The sequence below is a fragment of the Penicillium brevicompactum genome, assembly GCF_028827555.1.
Source record: "Penicillium brevicompactum strain IBT 35665 chromosome Unknown utg000007l_segment0_segment0, whole genome shotgun sequence".
In the NCBI taxonomy this organism is placed as follows: domain Eukaryota; kingdom Fungi; phylum Ascomycota; class Eurotiomycetes; order Eurotiales; family Aspergillaceae; genus Penicillium; species Penicillium brevicompactum.
The window spans coordinates 90,736-113,397 of NW_026623210.1; the positions used below are offsets into that span (position 1 = coordinate 90,736).

The window sequence follows — 22,662 nt, forward strand, 5'->3', positions numbered from 1 at the left end:
CGGTCACAATGGAATCATCGGCGGTCAAAGAACCAGCTACTGCGCTTGCCGGTTGTTTCTTGCGACTGTACGCCAGCAACGTTCGCATTCGGCGGCGACGGGCCATCACCGCCCCCTCGTAAGGGCTTCGCGATACGCGACCCCCCAAAACTAAAGCTCGCATTCCCATCCATACTCGGGAGACCGCGCGTTGACCCTTGTTTTGCTGCTTCAAGGCGCTCTTTCACAGCAGTGAGTTGAGCCTCGAATCTATAAAGAGGGTTAGATCATTGGACTGTATGATGTCATTGATATCGGGGAAATGTAAACATACCGGTGGTTGGCTTGGGTTAGCTTTTCTTGACTCTCTTGGAGCAAGGCTTCCAAGCTGGCAATGCGTTCGTTTCGAGCAATGAGCTTACGTTCCGCAATGGCGACCTCCTTCTTCAAGCTGCTGTTCTGTTCCACGAGCTGACGCTGTACATGTGTCAACTGCTCGAGGTTGCGCTCCAAGAAGGCCATCTTCTTCTGCTGGGCTCGGTTGTTAGATGAGCGAAGGACGTTGTTATATTGCTCCCGAGCATCATCCAACGAGATTTCCAACTCAACCACACGTTCACAGCGGTTCTGCAGGTCACGCATGAGAGACTTCTTCATGGCATCGAACTCGGTGATCTGCTGCTGCAGCGTCTTGCTAGCAGCGCCGTTGGTGGACGTGCGCGATTGAGTGTCAACCAGGGACTGTCGCAGTTTGGTCAACTCTTCATCTTTCCGCGAGATGTCGGATCGAAGCTCTTCGGCTGCTGTGAGCTCGGCCTCTTTCTTCGTGGAGTAGACTCTCTCCAAACGTTCCCGAATCTCGTCCACGTCGCCTTCACCCAGGTTGCGGGTGAGGAGAGCCTCGTATTCTTGTTGGAGGTCATTTAACTTCTGCTCCAAGTCAACGCGACGGCTGTCCTGCAGCTCGCCAAAGTCACTACGGTCGTTGACAGTAAGCTCGGCTTGTCGGATGAAGCCTTGCGTCTCGAGGAGATTCGTGCGAAGCTCAAGGATATCGTCGGGCGCGATCACTTCACCCTCGGCGCTAATTTGGTGAAGGGAATCGACACGTTGAATCAGATCTTGCAGCTTGCGCTCGTTGTCTGAGAACACATCCCCGCCAAGGTCGAAACCAGCCATCATCTTGGCCATCTTCTCTGTCTTCTTCTTCTCCTTCTCATCGAGCGCTGCAGTGGTTTCCTTGGCCCTCATACGGACATCCAAAAGCTGCTGCTTCACCTCGTCTAGCTCCCCAGTCAGCTCCCCATTAGCTTCACGGAGTCCATCCATAGTAATAGCAGCCTCCTTGCTCTCGTACGAGACCTTCTCAAGCTGCATGCGGAGCTCGTTGACTTCAGTGCCCAGACGCTCATTATCCTTGCCGGTTCGTGCACCATTCTCCTTCATAGACTTAAGCTCATCGCGCGCCTCGCGGAGGCTCCGTTCCACGGCAACAATGTGGGACTCTTTCTCCGAAAGCTGGTCTTGGAATTCGTTCTCACGGCGCAAAAATTCTTCCCGTTCGTCCTTCTCCAGCACCAGGCTGGGGGTACTGGATCGATCACCAACTCGTGAATCCGGGCGCGGGGTGTCTGAACGTGCAGTTTCCTGTAGACGCGATGGGGTACTTGGTCGTGGGGCGCGAGCCTCAGCCTTCGTGGCGCTGACAATCTCATTTCCTCGCGCGGGAGTCCAGTGTTCCTTTGGCACACTATCACCACTACGCCACATATTGATTTCTCCTTCCAGCGCGGAAATGTAGCTTTCGAAATTCGTCATCTGGCCCTGCGCCTTGCGTAGTAGTTGCTTCATCTCCGCGGAACTGAGCTCTGCATTAACCTTGGCCTTGTTCTTGATGGCCTTGGCGCGTACACCGAAACGTAGGGTCGATATTGTTTCCGCATCGTTGTAGCTGCTGGGCGAACAATTGATGATCAAAGTCGTCCGCGAGTTACCACCCAGTGATTCTTGGAGGATTCGGGTAAGTTTTGAGTCACGGTACGGAACGTGTGTTGATTTGCCATCGGTCAAGGCATTGATGACCATTCCAAGCGCACTCAAACTCTTATTGATCTTCTTCGCCTCTTCCAGGGTCTGACCACTTGCACCAGTCTTTCCAACCTTCTCACTACCAGCCAAATCGACCAAAAACAATTGACCACTCTTGGCAGATCCGGTCTCAACGTTCTTCTGAGTGACGGTGATGACGAAGATGGAGTGCGAGCGCGACGATTCTTGATTCATGTTCGTCGCAGCGACGGCGCGTGCCGCTCCTCCCCGGCGCATCACTTCATAAACCTCCTGCACGCTGGACACGTAAACTTCGAGCAGACCCTTGACGTACACCCCGCGTGCTTTCTCTTCGTGGACGGGAAGGTTATCATTTTGGGGTACCAGCAGATCGCGAATACGCTCCATGTAGATCTCCATATAGCTGACCCGAACCGTGTACTCAATGTTGCTCGGGCTTGTCAAGATACTGGCGAAGATTTGCTCGATCATTCGAGGGATGATACCCTTCCCGATGTCGTCGTCAATGTCGGATCCCATCATTGTATACGATTTTCCGGCACCAGTCTGACCGTAGGCGAAAACAGTTCCGTTGTATCCATTCAGAATATCGTCCACCGTGGGCCGGATCGAGAAGTCGAAGATGTCGTTTTGCGCAGTGTCCATGGGGAAAACGCGGTCAAAAGTGAAGGCGCCATTTCCCTCTTGGGACTGAATGGATCATTAGTGACAGCTCTTCGATGGCTTCTGCCCGCGGTCCCTACTCACCTGGATGCGACATGACTCCTCATTCTCGAATTCGACGATCGGCTTACCACCAGAGGACAATTCGACTTTGTTCTGCGGGCGGAATCTGGCGACAACTTTTCGTCTTGAGTCAGTTCGTATTCCTCCGAGTATTTGGGAAACAGTTCTTGTGCATACCCTTGATGGTGTTCGACCCCGCGGACCTGTGGAACCACGTCAGTGAGGCGCCGCAGCATGGTCGAGCGGTATACTTACGCCATGGTTGTAGAGAGCAACTTGGCTATGACAAGCTCAAGCTAATAGAGAGACCCCGTGAAGGGGTTGTGCGGGGGAAATTCAGATGTGGTTCAAGGAGCCTGTTGCGGTGTAGTCGGAGGGGGGTCGTCAGGGGCTCCACGTGCACCGTGGAGCAAAGCCAAGGAATGAGGGAATAATACAATCAGACCGCAAAGAACGAACGGTCCGGAGTGAAAACAATTCAACTGTGCAGTATGAACGCGAGAAGGGTGGAATTGTTGACTTGTCGCCCGTTTGGGATTTCTTGGCCGACCGCCCCGGACTCGGGCAAACATTGCAGATAAGCTTAATATCTAGCCCTACACTACATTGTATACCTCCACATGGACATTCTTTGTAAAGTCACTGCGATCTACACTATCCGCGCACGCTGGATATAGCCAGAGTATGCAATAAGGGATCGAATGATCGAGGGTACAAAAAAAAGCAGGCTAATGCATTAATGCAGCTGTAGAACTGAGCTTGTACAACGTACCGAGGAAGACACACCGGGCAATGACCGGAGCGTAGCCAGAAAGACAGAAACAACGAAACTAAACATGTGAAGAAAACAAACATGAGAATCCATAAAGGGTAAATCAATGACCAAGGCGCCGAACACCCTTCGCTGTGCAGATCAAACGGTCAAGTTGCTGTGCTCTTTTTCAAGATCTCCAGCCCACTGGACTCGTTTCAATAGTTTTCTTGTCTTAATCCTCCCAGCTCTTCTCGACGGTCTCGCGAACACGCTTGGTGTACTCTTTACGGTTGTCTTTGTAAAGGTTTGAGGCCTCGACGTTGGCCGGGGACGAAGTGTTGGGGTCGTTCAGCAGACTAGAGTTAAACACAAAGAAGTCAGGACGTGTGAGACTATAGCAAGCAAATTGACTAATCTCACCTTTGGATACTGGTAAGAATAGCTGCGACGTCATATGTGGGACTCCAACGGTTCTGCAGGATGTCGAGACACAGCTCACCAGTTCCGTAAACATTAGGATGGAACATTTGGCTGATAAACTTCACCCCGGGAGGCTTGTTTGGATATTGTTCTTCGAAGTTCATCACGAGGCGGAAGGTGCCATCTTCGAAAGGTGTATCGGCGGGGCCAATGATGACGGCATTCCTAGAGATGATGAGAACCATTGTTCAGATGACTCAATGTAAAGATACCACCTACCATGTCATAACATTATCAGCTACTGGGGAGGCTGAGACACCGGCTGGAGGGTCGGTTTGCATACGCTGTGAGCAAAGAATGTTAGCGGAGGCGAATCTCAGACAGAAGAACCTTGGATGTCACAATAAAGTAAATGAGACAAAAGGGGGCGGAGATCATGACTGATCGGGATACGTGCTAGCGAGGAAAGCTGCCAGTAATAGATGGAATGCCGGATGATGAAAATGTCATTGACTGCGTACCTTGAAGTCCCGCATGAGACGGCGGCGGGCGGATGTAGACATGACTCGGGGAAGGTGAGGTTGTGACCGTTTAGGAACTGAATGGGGAGCTGTAGATTTGAAGCTGGATATCTGGGCCAGCCACAGTGGTCGAGATAGACGAGGTTGAAGTGATGCAGAAAGAGGATAGGAAGTCTACCCGATACCTATCAGCGGCGCTATGGAGGGGAAGATCAAACCGGAGGAACAGTCTATATGGGGAAACCAGCCTAAAGACGTTAGACTGACAAACGATAATTCATGACTCAGCGTCTATGTCATACTTCTACTTAGGGTAGGGATCGACAGCCTCGGCCCAGGCGGAGCGGCGGTTACAGGCGGTTGCGCGGGCGGATACATTCCGATATACACATGCAACTCCTCTCATTACCCTTTGATCTCTCCTGTTTCTTTTTTTTCACGTTCTCTGGAGAACAGCTTTTGAACATCATCTCACATATCAAACCCAGCAATGATTGCTCCAAGCCTCCCTGCTCGCATTCCTAAGCGGGCCTTCCCCGCATTTCGCGCCCAACGGCAGTTCAGCTCCGCACGACCGATGTGCAAGGAGGTCCAGGAGGCTTACATTTTGAGTGCATCTCGAACACCAACAGCGAAGGTTAGTCAGCTCTAACTAGTAACTGAGATTCCTCGCTATAACTGATATTGCCAGTTCAATGGTTCCTTTGCTTCTGTAACAGCACCCGAGCTCGGCGCTGTTGCTATCAGATCCGCACTCGAGAAGTCGAACGTGCCCACCGATAAGATCACCGACGTATATATGGGAAATGTCTTACAAGGCTCAGTAGGGCAGGCCCCTGCTCGTCAGGCATCCATCTTTGCTGGTCTCCCAGCCACTGTTGAAGCTCTTACCGTTAACAAGGTCTGTGCTTCTGGCTTGAAGGCAGTAGCCCTTGCCGCACAAAATATCCAGTTGGGTCTGGCAGAGGCACAGGTAGCCGGTGGTATGGAGAACATGACCCGCGTTCCTTACTACATGGGACGCGCCAGCCAATTGCCCCCCTTCGGCGAGATCAAGTTGGAGGATGGTCTGATCAAGGATGGCTTGTGGGATGTATACAACAAGTTCCACATGGGTATCTGTGCGGAGCAGACTGCAAAGAACTATGACATCTCGAGGGAGGATCAGGATCTATATGCAATCCAGTCATACGAGCGGGCCCAGCAGGCATGGAAGGAGAACAAGTTCGCTGATGAAGTTGCCCCAGTAACTGTGAAAAACAAGAAAGGGGACATCATCATTGAGCGAGATGAGGGCTTTGAAAATCTACGTGCCGATAAGCTGAAATCTCTGAAACCGGCCTTTTTGCGAGACGGGACAGGTACCGTCACTGCCGGCAACGCTTCCACAATGAATGATGGTGCATCGGCTCTCATTTTGGGTAGCAAAGAGCTTGCTCGCCAATACGGTTCCGGGAACCGTGCTCTGGCTCGTATTGTTTCCTCGGCTGATGCTGCCATTGACCCTGTGGACTTCCCAGTCGCCCCCGCTAAGGCAGTCCCAATCGCGTTGGAGCGAGCCGGTATCACAAAGGACCAAGTGGCAGTCTGGGAGTTCAACGAGGCCTTTGCGGCAGTCATCAAAGCCAATGAGAAGGTCAGTGCTATACCTGTTCGATTTTTCCTATTCGCGTCTAACAAGTCCCTTAGATTCTCGGGTTGGAGAACGCCAAGGTCAACATGCTTGGAGGTGCTATCTCTCTTGGCCATGCCTTGGGTAGCTCAGGCTCACGCATTCTCGTCACCTTGCTTCACCAGCTTCAGCCTGGTGAGTACGGAGTTGCTGCCATCTGCAATGGCGGCGGTGCGGCAACTGCAATGGTCGTGCAGAAGCTTGACCGGGTAGACTAGTTCCCGCAAAACCTTGCAGTAAATACCGATACCCTTCAATAAAACACATAGTCAGAAACAAATCCCTCGGTTTGGATTAATTACTGGGCTTTCGCCGTAAAAAAAAAAGGCCTCTGAATAAGTGGTTTATTCCCACGGTAGACTGCAACCATCAACTTCCGAGGTGCTTCTACTACCCAACGCCGAGCCCGACTCCAAGCATATTCCGCTATTTCTTCCTTGTGCCTCCAGGGCTCTGTCGTGTTTTTTCTTCTTCTTTGCGCTTTAGCTCAAATTGGCAATCTGCGAACTGCATCCATTCTTCTGATCATACATATCCCGCGAAGCTTATTTGATATCGACACCTGATTTATCAGGCGTCGAACTAGCGCGAAGAATGCCTCAACATACGTCTGATGTCGTTTCTTCTCGTCAAGACCTACGCGACTATCAAGCATTCGTCCCCACAAAACAATGCCGTAAACGCCAAGCTAGCAATAAGACCATGCTGAGACCGGTTGCTCTATCAGTATTCCCGTCCTGTCGAGAGGCCATATCTTGGTCGGCAGACGGCGAGATCGCTATTGCGGCTGGTGACCACTTTCAAATTCTGGTGAGTATGTTCTTCACCTGGCCTTTCCAGAGTTCGCTGACAGCTTCATAGACACCAACAAGTATTAAAGATGCAAAAGCTTCCAGTTCGGAGCCAGAGTGGACCGTGACTCGTGTGCGAGCTAATCTATTCACGAATGCCGAATGGCCCGCTTTCCTCCCTGGAGATCGGGATCAATTTTCAATCGCGGCAGAGCAGTCAATAGCCAGTATCATTGCTTTGGCTTGGTCACCAGCAGGGCTAGGCAAATATCGGCGTTGTGTGCTGTTGGTGCTGACATCCAATCTTGTGCTATCCATCTGGGAACCTCTTGGTCTGCAACAAAAGTGGACGCGAGTCGGAATTGTCAACCACGCATTTTGGCCACAACCTGAACATTCCCAGGACCCCACGGACCATGGATTCCGGAAGACTGACATCCGATCTTTTACCTGGTGTGATCCCCCGAAGGCTTCGATATCAACGTCTGAAGGATCTTCCACTCTACCTGCACTCGAAACCCGATGGGGGGCCTCTCTACTGGCTGTTGTCAATGACTTAAATGAGATCAGCTTGATACAATTTTGCAGAACAACTCCAGCCGATGCCTCTTCAAGACATTATGAGCTTCAAATCTTGGCGACCCACATCCTCGAGAACCCGGAACGTGAAAACAATCTAGTTTGCCCAGGGTCTCTCTTCGAGAAAGCTATGAGGGAAAGAGAGCGGACTACCTCTCTATCTTGTGGTCCGTGGATGAGCCCGAGTAACGAGCCTCTTGGAAACTCTGACCGCCACGTTGCCATGATAGCTGCAGCATGCGGAACACAACTGCGACTTCTCAAAGTTGAAGCCATTTTTGAATCATCGAACCAAAACAACATACAGCAGTGCACATTGTCAGCAAGCATGGAAGAGCATCCCATAGAGCAGTCAAATGAGGGCTGGGCTCAGAATAACGTCACTGGGCCCCTTCGATGGCTTCACACGGTACGCTCAAACTCTCTCATATTGATATTGGTATATTGTTCCCGGGCTGATGAACTTGTTATAGAAGTCGTCCACAACCATGACTCTAGCTGTAGGCATTATGGCCGGCCTCATCACCATCACAATGTCTCGCACTATGTATAGCGCCAGCAGTTTCAATCTCGGTGACTTGAAAGTGCGGGAATGGCCGATCTACGAGCCAGAAGACGATGACGACCCTGATCTCAAGGAAAGACATCTGGAGCCAATCTATGGTATGTGTTGTGTTTTAACCGAATGCCCTCCAGGTATTGACCATTCTCGTTTAGGGATGCTTCCAGCAAGGAACGAACGAGGCGACGCTTGCAAACTTCACTTGGGTACACTTGGCGGGGTTGGACTCGCCACTGAATTGAACCAAATTCAAACTGGCGGTGAACTGCAGCAACCGCAGTGGAAACGCATGCTCGATGAATTTCAGGAACAGTATGACTTAGACCATGATATTGGGGGAATGTTAACATCGAGAATTTGGGGACTGGCCACCTACCGAGGAATCACAGCAGCCATTTTCACCAACCACCCAACGGACATGGTGGAGTATCGAGTTTCTTCTGATGATGTCTCTACGCTTGTCTTTTCCGAGGAATTTGGGCGCATTCCAAATACCCGAGCCGTGTTCACTCCACGAGCGCCTGATGGTCAAATCCCTGGCCACGATCGTGTCGGGGGAGGTGATATCGTTTGTGCTACCCGGTGCTGACGGTGAGGTCGACCCAGACGAAGAAACCCAACGACTAATCTATGTTGTTGCTTGTCGTGCCATTGTGGGCGAAAGCGACAAGACGCTTCGGGCCTACGCTCAACGCTCTCTGGAGCGTTTGGCAATAGTGACAGGCGCGGACCTGACCGAAGAAATTGGTAAATGTCATGGGCCCCCTTCTTTGATAGCTGCAAAATCCGCAGATCATCTTTCCGGGCCCGGGGGTCACGTTTACGAGAAGTGCGAAGTTTGCGATGCAGGGATTGGGTGGTGCTCGGCCCAGCAGGCGCGGTGTTCCGAAGGCCACATCTGGCGTAAGTCCAATATTTGTCTGCAGCTCCTTTAGTCAAGTTCAATCATTAACCTTGGGTATATGTACACAGGACGATGCGGGGTGTCTTTCCTTGCCATCCAAGAGCCTGGGATATCCAAGTATTGCTCATTCTGTGGGACGGAAGCGCTCGACGAGGAACGTGTGGCTTCCACGCCCGGTCACGACCTGGGAAAGACAACCATAGGTCTCTTTCAAACATTTGATACCTGTCTGTACTGCGCAGGGAAATTCCAGGCAACCTATTAGCCGCGCTATATAGAACACCCAACGGGAAAGCAGCAAATATGATGACGACAACCTTCTTGTCTATGTCTTCAAGGGGCCATCTGCGTCAACTCAAAAAGGGTACCCGCGATAGGATTCCATTCATCATCCCACCGGCGAGAGCTCTCTTTCTGGGCACCTATCCGCAGACTTTCCAATCTGCCATTGTTCCCGAACAGCTCCGTCAAGTGCTCTGCCAATTGATCTGGGCTTCCGAAACCTAATCCATTAACGCCCTCTGTTACCAGCTCGGGCCATGCTTCGAAACGATCCCACCCAACAACTGGGAGACCTGCCCCAAACATGTCCACAACTTTCATGGGGAGATCTACGCCACTGCTGCTAGTATGCAGACTGACCCCTAATGACGAAGAAGCCAAAAGTTGAGCATAGTCCTGCACACTCAACCAAGCAGTCCGAATAGTAACCTTATGAAGCTTGCCTGACTTTTCAAGGCCAGAAATTTGTTCCAAGTACATTCCCTTTTGTGGGCCCTTTCCTGTGATAATGGCCAAAACTTCAGGGAGATGAGTGTGTGTTGTGGTTGCCAACTCGGAATAGCGAACAAGAGCATCGATGAGCACCGAGAAGTCCTCGTCTGCGGTCCACGAGGTTGAGCTCACAAGAACCCGAAGATCTCCCTTGAGCAATGACTGGCGCACTGTGCTGGTTTCCGGGAGCGTTTCAAGAAATGCTGTACGAGTGGCGGGGTCAAGAATCGGGCTAAAGTGACTGGCGGGACGATCATGGAGTGGTAGAATGGGACTCTGAAGGTCGAAATCTCGTTTGAGCACAGACTTCATAGCATCTGTGACGCAAAAATGCGCTGAGGCAGACCTGCAGAATACTTGTTCATACCATGTTGATAGCCTCACTAATGGATGATGTTGGCCAAGTTTCAAAGCAAGAATGGAATACCCAAAGTTATGCCAATCTATTACTAGCTTTGATTGTCTGAGGAAACAGACGAGCGAGGCAATTGCGAGCGTTGGGATGGAGGGTGGGTTCTGTCGCAGTAAAGGTGAGCACCAGGCATGTATACGATCTCGTCCTTGACCATACCTGGACTAAAAGCCACTTGGAAGGCTTTGTGCTATATGCGAGGCATTTCCACAGACAAGCCACTTGAAAAATAACCTTCAAGGGTCCGTAGATTGTAAATAGCATCTTGTTGCTAGTCTGTAGAAGAGCGGGGTGTGGGCGGAGCGGAACGATGGATATTCTGGGATGAGACATGATTTCAGGGTGAGGATCAGACTCTGTAGGTATTGCAATTCTGGTCAGTTTGCCTTTTGCATACAGTAAGGGTGTTCTGTGCGTACCCTTGTATCCAATGATAACCACATCCCCGCCCTGCCTCGCAATGCTCAACGCATGATATTGCATGCGAGGACTTCGGCCAATGTCCCCCAGAACCAGTATTTGCACACTTGTCTTAGGTGTTTTATCGTCTTGAGACCCCGCTGCGGGGTTCGCTTGCTTTGGTTCATATTGCGACGGAAGCAATAAGATCAAGACAGTGATGGCGGTTGACAAGCAGAACGCTACGCTGATGAGTGACTCGATCATGTTGGCAAATTGATCACAGATCTTTCTCAAGTCTCATGAGCCAGCTTCTGGACATCTTCAATTTCCAGTCTCGGGCGAGGTCAAGGGATTAGGAGGTTCAAAACAAAAGCGAAACGAAACCTTGGAATGGAGATGTCATCGATAAGCCCACACGTGATTCCCCTATCGATACGAGCACCTTGGAGACAGCGACCTTCTCCAAGCCAATCCCCTGGGCCCTGGCGCTTGTTTATTCCAATTATATTGCTTTATCTTCTTTGCTGTGCAATGCTGTACCTGCAGCTAAGTTGCTAAAACTGAGCTTCTGCGCTCCACTCTCCATATCTTGGCAGCCATCTCCTATCCAGTTTGCGGCTTCTTGCGCATTGTGAGCGTCTAACCATGTCGACGGGGGCACCGTCACCTAGCGTGGAGTCAATCCCTCCTTCTAAACACAACCATGGCCACGGTCACAGTCACGGTCGCGGCCATTCTCGAGCCAACCGATGGTCACAACCTCCACCCCTCCCCCGTCCAACCGAAGCCCACCTTCACGAGCTTCCCGAGCCGATCAACGCCTTAAACGCGAGTTATTCTTACGGACATACACATCAAGATTCTGGTTACAGTCATCAAACTCATGCGCACGCCCATTCGCATTCCAGTACGCTCCCCAACTACGACCACAGTCATAGCGTGTCATCTATTCATCATGATCATCACGATGGTCATGACCACCACAACCATCATGCGCATGACCACGGTGCAAAATGTTCCAATGAGTCTTATGGAATTGCATCCGCGGGCATACATCAAGAGGCTGCTCGCCCCTCCGAGAAAACGTATGTGATCCAAGATCCGCTTGAAGAACTTGGACTAATCAATCTTATAGTCAGGAACTGTTGACCGGTGCACTTATCGTGTTACCATGGGTTGCATTATCGTGGTATCAAAGACAATATACCCAAGGAAAGAACACAGCGAGCGAAAAGATCCCCGAGGCCACATCTAGCATACACATTACGCATGTCAACCAGAAGGCTTGTCTGTTGACTGCTATAACCCTACTCATCTTCGGTGGCGGCCAAATACTACGGTCTCGTTCATCAAGCCACTCTTCTATCAACTTCCCAGCCACCAATGCAAAGAGTGCACAAGCCTTGGTTTCTCAGATCCTTTCGGTTGGGATGCCCATTTTCGCAGCATTGAAGATCGGGGGCTTTCTAGTTGCGTTTGCGCTGCTTCTAGCAGCAGCATCGGGGGTTCCAACAGCACTCGAAAGAGACCCACGTAACAAGGAACAATATAGTCGGAAGATGTTATCAGTTGCACTCCTTGCCGTTGCCGTCATATCGAGTGTTCTCGTTCTGAACAATCCGTGGGACTCATCTCCAGTTATGGGGTATATCGCCTTGTTGGGATCAATCTTTGTCATTCCTCCCCCATTCCCCTCTCTGCGTTCTACAGGGCCCATTCCTGAGCCGGGGCTTGTTGTCCCCCAAGCCAAGTCCACGGGCCATGATCACTCGGCTGTCGTCATCACAACTGATGCACCATTGGCTGTCATTTCCGGTGCTTCCCTTGCACTATCGACTATTGTACTCAATCAAGGTTTTGCCTTTGATGTCTCGGATTTGGTTTACATCGGTATCCCTACGGGTCTATTTGCTGTCTCCCTTATGACCTCGCAACCTGCGAGTCTCCGCTCGCCAGCCAAGTCTGGACTTGCAGTCTTTGCCGGGATTGCAGCTTTGCTATGTGCACCACATTCTCAAGATGACTTGCTCGTGGTTTATTCTACGCGTATCATGTTCGCGATGGCCGCTTTCTTTGCTTCGCGAAGAGATGACAGTCATTTGCACGTAGATGCGCATACCCACAACCATTCTCACAGCCACAGCCATTCGCACGCCACCTCAGAATCCACCGGAATATCCAAATGGCTGCTTCAAAAGAGCGAATCATACCCACTGCTACACAGCATTCTGAAGGAGAAGGACTCACGTAGTATCTTCTACTTCATGTGCCTGAACTTCACTTTCATGCTTGTTCAGCTATCATATGGATTCCTGACTGGATCATTAGGACTTCTCAGTGACAGTATTCACATGTTCTTCGATTGCCTGGCGTTGGTTGTTGGTTTATGTGCTGCGGTCATGAGTAAGTGGCCGCCAAATGTTCGGTTCCCCTATGGTTATGGGAAAGTAGACACCCTGTCAGGGTTTGCCAATGGCATTTTCCTCATGATCATTAGCGTGGAAATTATCTATGAAGCGGTGGAACGTCTTTCCTCAGGCAGCGAGATGCATCGCATTGGTGAGCTGTTAGCGGTCAGTGTTGCGGGCCTCGCCGTCAACCTGGTCGGAATCTTCAGCTTCGAGCATGGTCATGCGCACCACGGTCATGATCACGGCCACGACCATGGAAATGAGAATATGCACGGCATTTTCTTGCACATTCTGGCCGATACCCTTGGATCAGTGGCTGTTGTGATCTCGACCATCCTTGTGCACTACTCTGGGTGGTCAGGCTACGACCCATTGGCCTCATGCTTTATTGCCATACTCATCTTCGTATCGGCGGTTCCTCTGGTGTGCAGCACAGCCAAAACCCTGCTCCTTACCCTGCCAGCCGATACTGAATACAACGTTCGAGAAACCCTTTCGGGAGTCAGTACCTTACGAGGCGTGGTCAGCTATACGGTGCCCAAATTCTGGCTTGATGACACTGGCGCAGCGTCGTCTGGACATGGCCATTCTCATGACCATGCTCATGACCATGCCAGCCATGGAGGTTGTGGGGGCGGCCATGAACATAGCCATAGCCACAGCCACAGCCACAGCCACAGCCATCATGACCATGACCATGACCATCAACACGGTCATGCCCACGATCACGATCACGATCACGACCATGGCCATGAGAAGAAGCCTCAAAATGTGTTTGGAGTGATTCACGTCATTGCTTCACGAGGCGCAGATCTGGAAGATGTACGTCAACGAACTGTGGACTTCCTCCGAGAAAAGAACGTGGACATCCTGGTTCAGGTCGAGCGGGACGGCGATGCGCGCTGCTGGTGTGGTGTCGGAAGCAAAGGCTTCTGATATGGCATGATTGGTATTTCACCTGCAATCACCTTGCCAGGTGCACTACATGTAACAGACAGATGTCTATATCTCTTGTACAGACAAGATTGGGCCAACCTGACAGAAACCCATCTGCCGCACATAGTCAAGCCTTCGGTTTTACACAGGCCATATATTTCAATCTTCATGATCTCTTCACGTCGCATGTAAACCTTGGAACCCATTGTACATCCACGGGTCTCCGATCTTATAGAGCTTTGAATGCCTTTCCACCAACCTTGGAAGCTATCTACTATGACTTCCAAGGTTGCACCGAGCCCCTGCATCACTTCCAGGGTTTGTCGAGCAATACCCTCCAGGTTATATCCGCATGCTACCTACACACTATTCGGGTGACACAAACTTGGAATCATATGGGGCCTCGGCAAAGCCTCTGGTGGGAATTCAGGACTACGAAATGCGTGATATGAATATGCGCGCGGGCAAAGCAGCTCCACGCATTCTCCCACCGATCGAAGCATTGTGTTGCCCCTCCCGAGGTTCAAGCAACAACTTAAGGAAAGATTCCTGTATTGGTACAATTGAAAGAGTTACATTAGAAAATGCTGTCCTACCACTTCCAAGGTAGATTTCCGGGCATTCACTGCGTGTTGGTATCATTTATACCTATATCTTCCGACACCTGGGCACCTACTGTTCACGATGATCATTCTGATTCAATATTTGTCTGGTCACTTCTGCTTCCAAGGTTCTGTCTCAACTTTCCAAATGTCTTCAGCTTCAGCCTCAAACATGGCATTCGTCGAGGAAGTTGTGCGAGGAGGATATAGCAAGATATACGAAGGGCATACAGTCTTCCTCACTGGAGGCACCGGATGTCTGGGAGGCTGCCTCCTCTACAAGCTCGCGTTGCAGCTCCCTACGCGCAAGATATATGTCCTAGTCCGCGGCAGCGCTCAGAGAGCCCTCGAAAAATTGCAACAGACCATGCCGAATCACGCGCAAGCCATTGTCTCTTCTGGGAAAGTTGACTTCGTCGTTGGAGATATCAGACAGGCCAACTTTGGAATTGACTCTTTCATCCTTCAACAACTCCAAGAGCATGTGACGCTGGCCATCCACACGGCGGCCAAGATCAAGCTCGAAGGCCCCGTCCGCGATGCAGTCGAGATTAATTGCCTTCCTGCGTTGGAGATGGCCCGGATTGCCTCGCAATTCCGCCGACTCAAGCTACTCGTTCAGATTTCGACTTCGTACACCAACAGTCATCTTCCCGATGGCCCTGTGTTAGAGCGCATATATCAATTGGAAAGCGAAGAAAGCCCAGAAGGGGAGCTGGCGTCTATGCTGACACTAGACGAGTCGCCGCACCGAGCCAAGTTCTCATCCAGCTATACCCAAGCAAAGCATTTGATGGAACGTCTGCTACTTTCTCGCTTCCCGCTTCTTCCGATTTTACTGTTACGCCCAACAATATTCGGCCCTGCATTCCGACATCCCTATCCACTATATGGATCAGAAGACTCCACGCCGCTCACCAAATTCACTCAAGTCTGGTTCTCTGACCGAGGGGCCACGCAGGTCTGGCATGCAACCGAGGGCCATACAACCGGTAACAACATCATTGACGAGATTCCGGTAGACTTTGTAGCAAATGCGTGTTTACTACACGCAGCGGCCCGCACAACAGGAATCGTCCAGGTAGGGTCCCAGCTCTACCACCCAATCACATTCGACGAAGTCTTCCGGTTGGGCTTGGAGAATGCCGCACCGGAAGTGCAACGAGATTTCCCAAAGATTGTCTTCACGACGGACCGCAGCACCCCTCAGTGCTTCCTTGCCGAGTTGATTCAAGTAGGAACGCGAAATTGGTTGTTTGATTGTGGACGGTCTTACTGGCTCAAACAGGTGGGTGGACCGTTGAGCATACAGGTTTGCAAGCATGAGGCGGATAGTTGGAATTTAGTGCGGACCCATGGCGTCCTTGGAACTGTAAAGGAGAGAGCTCGAATTTGAAAGAGGCGCCTAGTATACATGTGAACTTCAGATTGAACGGCGGCTTTCCCAATGCATAGTGTTTACATGGTTTTCTCAATGCCAGAACTTTTTGATGAAATACAAGATTCGGAGGCTGCTTTAAACTTCCGATGGCCCGAGTGCAATGGTGTCTCTTTTGGGTTAAGGACGTCACTCTGCTTTTTGCAGCTACCGAGAGAAATTGGAACGGTAGCTTGCGCCATCGGCATGGGGCTATGGCATCGTCATGGCCGTATATGGCCGAAGATGGGTTTCGATACCGGTTTTTTTACATCGCCTAATGCCTGACCGGTTTTCTCCACAGAAGGGTTTTGGCGGATGCGGTTATATCCAGACCAGCTCTCGAGAGCAGGTCGAGAGACTATTATCTGAGGCTTTCAAAGTTGACTATTTGAAAGACAGAAATGGATCTTCGCCCTCCAGACATTGATTGGTTTGACGGAAGGCCGGCTTCTCAAGCCTAGAGAGCTAACCCACGCTAAGATTCCTCAGAGGGCCATCTTATTCTGAGGCCAAGCCACCGCCTTTGCCCACTGAGCATCAGCAGGATGCAGAGTCTTGAGCAGTTCAGAGACCAAAGCTCGTCCTGAATCACGGGCCCACCAGTGCTGACCATCTAGCTCGCCAAGCAGTACTCCCCAATGCATGAGGATCAGCAATGCTAGAGGCTGTCGACGTCGGAGATTGTCCACGAATTCTTTATCAACCATAGCTAGCCAGGCCAGAACGTTTGCTGCGTCTACTTCGTTGGCAACTCGGGTGGAAAAGTGGCGCAGATAGGCGATGGCATCTTTGTTGATCTGGTGCTGATCTGGATCGATGCTGGCGAGACTTTCATCATTTAGAGCCCCCAATCGTTCAAGAGCAATCTGGGTTTCGCTGTCCAAGCCAACTGATTCTGGATCCCAATAATTTCTTCGGCGAGCAAAAAGCTCTAGTTTAATCCAGGATTCACCGATTCTGTGTATTTTCTTCACGCCCTGTAGAAGCTCGAATACCACGACAATATTCTCAGTAATGCTTGAACTCTCCCCACGCGCGGAGCTCACCCTCGGAAGGGCTATGCCTATCACAGTGGTGATGATAGACTGCGCCAAGACAGCTTCGCAGTTCATTGGGTTGATGTGATCAACTGCAAACCGGTATGGTGCAAACGTCAGACTGTGGTACTGCAGGGCCGTGTCAGTGTACGCCAAGGAAGCGGGTGGTTCCAAGGTGGCAGCAATGTGGAGAGCTCCCAAGGCCAGAATTCCATTCATGAGAAAATCATATTGCAGAGCCAGGCGAGGAATGGCAATTTGCCAAACATAGTGTCCAGAGTTGGAGGTGCATAAGCTCTTGTATGTCTCTGTAGAGTATTTGTGCATCAACTCCAATTCTCGCACCCCCGAAACATTCGGGGGAGTAGAGGCTGCAGGGCTAGGGATCCCCAGCGGTTGCGGGGGACTTGGAAGAACCGTCGCCAGCGGGGCCGGGGTCTGGTCACCCCGGGTCTCCGGCCGAGACGATGCTCTGAGATAAGAGCATGTCAGTTCCCGTGAGATACAATTGGAGCACGGTGGCCCCTTTTCGTCACACTGTGTTTCGTTAGTCGGTGTAGTGGAGCCTAGCCATGTGCTCGAAACCAACCTTGACGCGACGTCTTTTGCACTGATCACAACCCTGGCGAGACTTAGTATGGGCCCTGCGAGGAGGCATCTCGGATACCTCGGGGCATATAATCCATGTAACCAGTCAGCTCGAGACCTTACACAACGAGAAAGGTGTCCAAGCGCGGGAAAGTGAGGTGATGCTGGGGCGGAGCCACGTGACAGCCTATAAAAAGATTGCAACACAACTGCTCTTCTGTACTTCTTCTTGCTTCTTGCCTGCCTTCTTTCTTCCCTGAGAGGTCTTAATTCTTTATCCTCTTATTGTTGTGATTCTAATTTGTGGCCTTCTCTTCTCATGGGTCAGTTTCTTTTTGAATCAACCGGTTTAGCTCGGCTCTCCTGCACAGCCGTTGCACAGCCGTTATTGGCGTCCCTGCATATTCAATGTACAAGTACGCGCCTTTCTCTGTAATCAGGGAACCACCAGTTCCCTACAGTGCCGTATTGGAAAGGAGGGCTATTTACCGAAATAGGAAATAGAAGGATCTCGGATCGAGCAGCTTTTAATTCCCCGAGAGGATCCAAGCGACTTTGATAGTGGGGGTACGAGAACGAGAACGATGGCGACAACGACAACGACCGCGAGGGCCAATAGCAATGCAATGCGAGATAATTTCATCCTGTTTAAAGACCCACCCTTTGACTGCTGTCGCTGCGGTTCCTTGGCCCCGACCGTTCAAATAGTCGACCTTCCCGATAGCGAGGTTGAAGAAAGAAAAAAACAATCAGTATGATTTGATAGCTTCTATCTCTCTTCCACACTCACACACGAAGCTGTTGCTTCTAGATTACTGTAGCTGGGCTCTTCTTCTCTCCCTCAAGTCATCAGGCCTTTCCCTGTTGTCTCTCTGAGTTGCCCTGCTTACGGAGGATCATTCCCCTATCAATCCGCTTCACACCATGGCGTCTTACGCGACTTGTCATGAAGTTGGCCCGTTGTGCCCCGTTGAAGCTACGACATATGGCTATTACCCCAATTTCGGAGGCAATGTGTTCTTCACTGTCTTCTTTGGTATTCTCGGTATAGCCCAAACCGGTCTTGGGGTTTATTATCGGACATGGACATTTTTGACCGCGCTCCTGATCGGCACCTTCATGGAAATGGCGGGATACATCGGACGAGTCCTCATGCACGATAACCCTTGGTCGGGACCTGCCTTCAAGCTCCAGATTGTGTGTCTAGTGTTGGCGCCTACTTTCGTCGCCGCCGGCGTCTACCTGACTTTGAAGCATATCATTCTAAGCCTTGGGCCTCAACATTCTGCCCTCAAGCCACGTCTCTTCACTTGGATCTTTATTGGCTGTGATATTGGATCACTTCTCCTGCAGGCTGCTGGAGGTGGTGTGGCTGCAGCTGCCGGAAACACCGACCTGGATATGCTCAAGGCTGGAGACAACATCATCATTGCTGGTATCGCCTTCCAGGTTGCCACTATGGCTGTTTGTGGAATCTTCGCTGTCATCTTCTTTGTGAGAGTGTTTAAGCGCGGCGATGGATTCGCAGGCGAGAAGAGCCTCGATACAGGCCTTTCGACTATCGTTCCCAAGTGGATGCCCTTTGTCGTGGGCGCCGAGGTTTTTGCTTATTTCACCGTGTTGATTCGGTGTATTTACCGGTAAGGCACGCCCAAGGAAAGGACATGGGAAGAAAATCGCTAACTAGTTCTCACAGTCTTCCCGAGATGGCTGGTGGCTGGGGAAACCCTTTGATGCAAAAGGAAAATGAATTCCTCGTTCTTGATGGAATGTAAGTTTTCATGGTGTACACTCACAAGTAGCTTCGCTGACACTTCTAGGATGATTGCCTTGGCTTGCTTAGCCATGACCCTCTTCCACCCAGGCATCTTCCTCCCATCTCTACGATTTCCATCCAAGGCCCGCGCCTAAAGCAATCCCCATCTCTTAGCATGTCGCCTGGCCTTGGTCGATCTTTTGATGTTCCATGAGTATATCTGATGCCGGCAATCGATCTACAATGGATACTAGGTGGCGCATATTTGTATATAATCAACCGTCCAATCTCTGTTAATAGAACCAACTGCATATAGACCGTCATTCGAAAGTATGACGATTCAAGGATACCTATCCAGATATTTTGTTGATATATATTTCCTGGGGTCCTATTGTACACTCAAGCGGCTGGCGAACGGCTTTCCAAGGGTCTTCCGATGTCTTTCCGTAGGTACCCCGAAGCCTTGGTGAGTACTTTTTCCACACTATGCGGGCACGCCCTACGCACAATCCATACTCCAAGGTTGAAGAGTGTTATATTGGGAAACTTATAGGTCGAAGCAGATATGTAAAGCCTCGAAACAACCAGAAATATCGCAAGAAATGCATAGCAACCAAAACCAGACACTAGTAGCACCGCAGACGGATGCTCTCTTGCCCTATGCAAAGAAACGCCGCTGATCAAACCGAAGAAAGACAACTCAAAACACCCGACTCATTAAACCGAAGACTCCGCCACCGTCGAAAGTCGTTCACTCGTCCAAGCTGGCACGAACGCACTTGCGGACGCGCTTCTTGAACTCGGCTGGATCTTCACGCCACAATCGGGCAGCCTCAACGTTGGCTGGACTTTCGTCGTTCGGGCTGGAGAGCATGGAGATGACGGAGAGGAGGATGGTTTCGGGGGTTTGCACGGGAGACCAGCGTTCGGCGGCGGATTCGTAGCCGTATTTGTCCTCTTCGGGAGGGTGCAAGATAGAGATGCAGACCTCGCCATTCTCGTAGACTACCAAGCACTAGGTGTGAGTTTATCATTTGTAGGGAGAATCGGCTTTCACGGTTGACCTACTGTTGGGGTGGAACAAGGAGGATTCAAACTTCATTGTAGGAGGACGGTGAGGGTACTCTGAAGGAAAAGTGAGACGTGCTCGGAAGTTACCACCTGTGATCGGAGAGGGATGTTAGTTGTCTCTATAAATTCGGCATCATTACGATCATTACGATCTATGTCCGTCGGTTTGCCACGGTCCTCAAAGCTTCGCGTGGGCATTTTCGATGTGGATATCCGGACAATGAACACATACCCCCATAGAGCTTCACATCATCCGAAATCATAAGCATCACCTCCCATTCAAAGATATTGTTATCCACCAGACCGCAACTGATCCCCGGAATGTCCTTATCGGATTGCATTTGTTGCAGCTGGCGGGACAGCATGCGCCCAGCGGGGGTAGTTGCCATATCGAGGGACTGGGAAGTCGAGTAACAAGTAACTATGTAAAAAAAGAAGAAGCACGGTCAGGAGGGCAAAGAAGAAGGGACAGACAAAGAGGAGAGATGATGAGGGGTCTTTGCAAAAATGAAGGCGGTGTGGCCAAGAACGGAGGGGAAATCTACCTTGGGAGGCGGTCTGACTATACAAGCACGTAATTAGACTGGACCCTGATACTCTGGAAGAACGGATGATTGCTGGGATACAAGTGGTATATAGTTAGGATCAGCTAAGTATGAAGATCTCTTTGGTTCTTGGGTTCTTTAGAGCTGGAGCATTGAAACATAACAGCATAGGATATAGCAAAGACACAACACGTATTGGCTTCTCGTTTCCACAAAACGAGAATCAAGAGAGAGGGGTTTTGCTTTTTCAAAACAGATTCAAATCTCTCAACTGATTTGGAAACCAGGGGCATTAGATCCAGCAGGCTTGGCTGTCGTGAACATCAGAATGACTTGACCACCAAGAACCAAAGAGGCAAGGACGCCAACCGCCACCTCAATGGCGAAGGTCTTACCAATGACCTTGGCAAAGCGGACACGGGCAGCCCAGTCAAAGGTAGTCCAGGCATTCATGAGCCCAATCTTGCCACTGCCACCAGTGATGGCTGGGCTGACCTTGCCGCCAAAGGAGCGGTCGAAGGGCACGATGGTCTCATCTTCTTCAGGTAGCATGGAAGCAGCCACACGAATGAAGATCACGCGAGCAGGCATGGAGATCAAGAACGCCAGAATAGCAGGGATGACACTAGCTCCCATGAAGCGGTACAAGGTAACCATCGGGGGGACATCATCTCCAAGGGTAGTATCGAACCAGCCGAAGAAGCTGGCCAAAGACATGGGCAGGAAGAAAGCAGCAGAAGTGAGCACATTCTCCAGGGCAGCAGCTGGAGCAATCTTGATCCAAGTCTTGTAGCTAGGGATGCGCTGGTAGAAGCGCTTAGGAGAGGGCTCAGTGATAACGATGTGAACCCAAGCCATCTGCCACGTAGCCAGGGCGACGCTCAGGAAAGACTGAACAAAGAATTGGCCGATGAATGAAGTAGTAGAAACAGGAACCCAAGCAGACAGGAATCCGTTCAGGCCGACGTAGGCCATGAACATTCCCATGCCGCGGAAGCGGGACCAGAAACCGGCACGGGCGCGCAGGTGCTGCACGGTGGTGCGGAGCTTGCTGGTGATGGGCTTGGGGGGAGTAGGGGTAGCCAGCTCGGCATCTTCGTCGTCCGGCTTGTTCGGGTCCGGATTGGAAGCAATCCGAACATAGATATCGGGGTTTGTGTCTTCCACCGCGGCCAGCGTGGCAATTACCATACCATAGGTATATTCAATCTGGAAGAAATTAATATCAAATAAGTCTATTTTATTTTTCTAAGCAGGGGTTGGCTGCTTACACTCCAGAAGATAAAGCCGAGGACGATGACGCTGATGACGAAGAGAGCGACCAAGCCTCCATTGGGCTGGTCGGGTTTCTTGTCCTGGAAGCTGCCGATGGCAGCCTCCGTACCTCGACGCATGAGGGTACTGGTGATGGATGACATTTTGTATAAAGTGGAAGATGGGGGCGATACGAGGGGAAGAGGACCCTTTTTATCGATACAAAGACCAGGCAGCACACCACTAGCGCCGGAATCCACGGTACTCTGACGGTACCTCAAATGTGGTGAGGATCCACCCCAAAAAAGATGTACCCGGTCTGTAACTCCCTCTTTATCTCCGTTGTGCCTTGTCAGACTCGAGTTGAAACACTCGTTTGCTTCCTTTTCTTGTGTGTCTTTTTACTTGAAAGTCTAAGCATTTCTTCTCTGTTTAACAACTCGTCATGAGAAACATCACAAATACTCCGTACCGCC

At 50.8% G+C, this 22,662-nt stretch overlaps 11 protein-coding genes across 11 annotated transcripts; 5 read left to right on the forward strand and 6 right to left on the reverse strand.

The window, feature by feature from the left end:
* Nucleotides 1-14: 14 nt before the first annotated feature.
* On the reverse strand, nucleotides 15-3,035 carry N7506_010782 (putative kinesin family protein (KinA); the record flags this gene model as incomplete). The annotated part of the gene is made up of 5 exons (XM_056960075.1): nucleotides 15-249; nucleotides 314-2,739; nucleotides 2,797-2,891; nucleotides 2,953-2,978; nucleotides 3,031-3,035. 5 exons carry the CDS (start codon nucleotides 3,033-3,035, stop codon nucleotides 15-17), a joined length of 2,787 nt encoding a protein of 928 aa, XP_056806230.1.
* A 726-nt stretch (nucleotides 3,036-3,761) lies between these two features.
* Nucleotides 3,762-4,512, reverse strand: ubc2 (E2 ubiquitin-conjugating protein RAD6; the record flags this gene model as incomplete). The annotated part of the gene is made up of 4 exons (XM_056960076.1): nucleotides 3,762-3,885; nucleotides 3,950-4,174; nucleotides 4,229-4,293; nucleotides 4,471-4,512. The coding sequence occupies 4 exons, from the start codon at nucleotides 4,510-4,512 to the stop codon at nucleotides 3,762-3,764; spliced, it is 456 nt and encodes a 151-aa protein (XP_056806231.1).
* Nucleotides 4,513-4,960: 448 nt separating this feature from the next.
* Nucleotides 4,961-6,360, forward strand: N7506_010784 (thiolase family protein; the record flags this gene model as incomplete). Its single annotated transcript, XM_056960077.1, has 3 exons — nucleotides 4,961-5,107; nucleotides 5,162-6,106; nucleotides 6,160-6,360. The coding sequence occupies 3 exons, from the start codon at nucleotides 4,961-4,963 to the stop codon at nucleotides 6,358-6,360; spliced, it is 1,293 nt and encodes a 430-aa protein (XP_056806232.1).
* A 484-nt stretch (nucleotides 6,361-6,844) lies between these two features.
* N7506_010785 (uncharacterized protein) lies at nucleotides 6,845-9,243 on the forward strand (the record flags this gene model as incomplete). The annotated part of the gene is made up of 6 exons (XM_056960078.1): nucleotides 6,845-6,952; nucleotides 7,004-7,921; nucleotides 7,986-8,175; nucleotides 8,230-8,642; nucleotides 8,671-8,977; nucleotides 9,047-9,243. 6 exons carry the CDS (start codon nucleotides 6,845-6,847, stop codon nucleotides 9,241-9,243), a joined length of 2,133 nt encoding a protein of 710 aa, XP_056806233.1.
* Nucleotides 9,244-9,311: 68 nt separating this feature from the next.
* N7506_010786 (chitobiosyldiphosphodolichol beta-1,4 mannosyltransferase) lies at nucleotides 9,312-10,830 on the reverse strand (the record flags this gene model as incomplete). The annotated part of the gene is made up of 2 exons (XM_056960079.1): nucleotides 9,312-10,268; nucleotides 10,324-10,830. 2 exons carry the CDS (start codon nucleotides 10,828-10,830, stop codon nucleotides 9,312-9,314), a joined length of 1,464 nt encoding a protein of 487 aa, XP_056806234.1.
* A 381-nt stretch (nucleotides 10,831-11,211) lies between these two features.
* Nucleotides 11,212-13,913, forward strand: N7506_010787 (metal cation transporter MSC2; the record flags this gene model as incomplete). The annotated part of the gene is made up of 2 exons (XM_056960080.1): nucleotides 11,212-11,651; nucleotides 11,702-13,913. 2 exons carry the CDS (start codon nucleotides 11,212-11,214, stop codon nucleotides 13,911-13,913), a joined length of 2,652 nt encoding a protein of 883 aa, XP_056806235.1.
* Nucleotides 13,914-14,663: 750 nt separating this feature from the next.
* Nucleotides 14,664-15,911, forward strand: N7506_010788 (Male sterility NAD-binding; the record flags this gene model as incomplete). The annotated part of the gene is made up of 1 exon (XM_056960081.1): nucleotides 14,664-15,911. One exon carries the CDS (start codon nucleotides 14,664-14,666, stop codon nucleotides 15,909-15,911), a length of 1,248 nt encoding a protein of 415 aa, XP_056806236.1.
* A 509-nt stretch (nucleotides 15,912-16,420) lies between these two features.
* Nucleotides 16,421-17,630, reverse strand: N7506_010789 (Zn(II)2Cys6 transcription factor domain-containing protein; the record flags this gene model as incomplete). Its single annotated transcript, XM_056960082.1, has 2 exons — nucleotides 16,421-17,509; nucleotides 17,562-17,630. The coding sequence occupies 2 exons, from the start codon at nucleotides 17,628-17,630 to the stop codon at nucleotides 16,421-16,423; spliced, it is 1,158 nt and encodes a 385-aa protein (XP_056806237.1).
* An 854-nt stretch (nucleotides 17,631-18,484) lies between these two features.
* N7506_010790 (RTA1 domain-containing protein) lies at nucleotides 18,485-19,471 on the forward strand (the record flags this gene model as incomplete). The annotated part of the gene is made up of 3 exons (XM_056960083.1): nucleotides 18,485-19,200; nucleotides 19,257-19,331; nucleotides 19,381-19,471. The coding sequence occupies 3 exons, from the start codon at nucleotides 18,485-18,487 to the stop codon at nucleotides 19,469-19,471; spliced, it is 882 nt and encodes a 293-aa protein (XP_056806238.1).
* A 596-nt stretch (nucleotides 19,472-20,067) lies between these two features.
* Nucleotides 20,068-20,776, reverse strand: N7506_010791 (putative ubiquitin conjugating enzyme; the record flags this gene model as incomplete). The annotated part of the gene is made up of 3 exons (XM_056960084.1): nucleotides 20,068-20,321; nucleotides 20,385-20,477; nucleotides 20,620-20,776. 3 exons carry the CDS (start codon nucleotides 20,774-20,776, stop codon nucleotides 20,068-20,070), a joined length of 504 nt encoding a protein of 167 aa, XP_056806239.1.
* Nucleotides 20,777-21,199: 423 nt separating this feature from the next.
* On the reverse strand, nucleotides 21,200-22,350 carry N7506_010792 (uncharacterized protein; the record flags this gene model as incomplete). The annotated part of the gene is made up of 2 exons (XM_056960085.1): nucleotides 21,200-22,141; nucleotides 22,204-22,350. The coding sequence occupies 2 exons, from the start codon at nucleotides 22,348-22,350 to the stop codon at nucleotides 21,200-21,202; spliced, it is 1,089 nt and encodes a 362-aa protein (XP_056806240.1).
* Nucleotides 22,351-22,662: the final 312 nt, after the last annotated feature.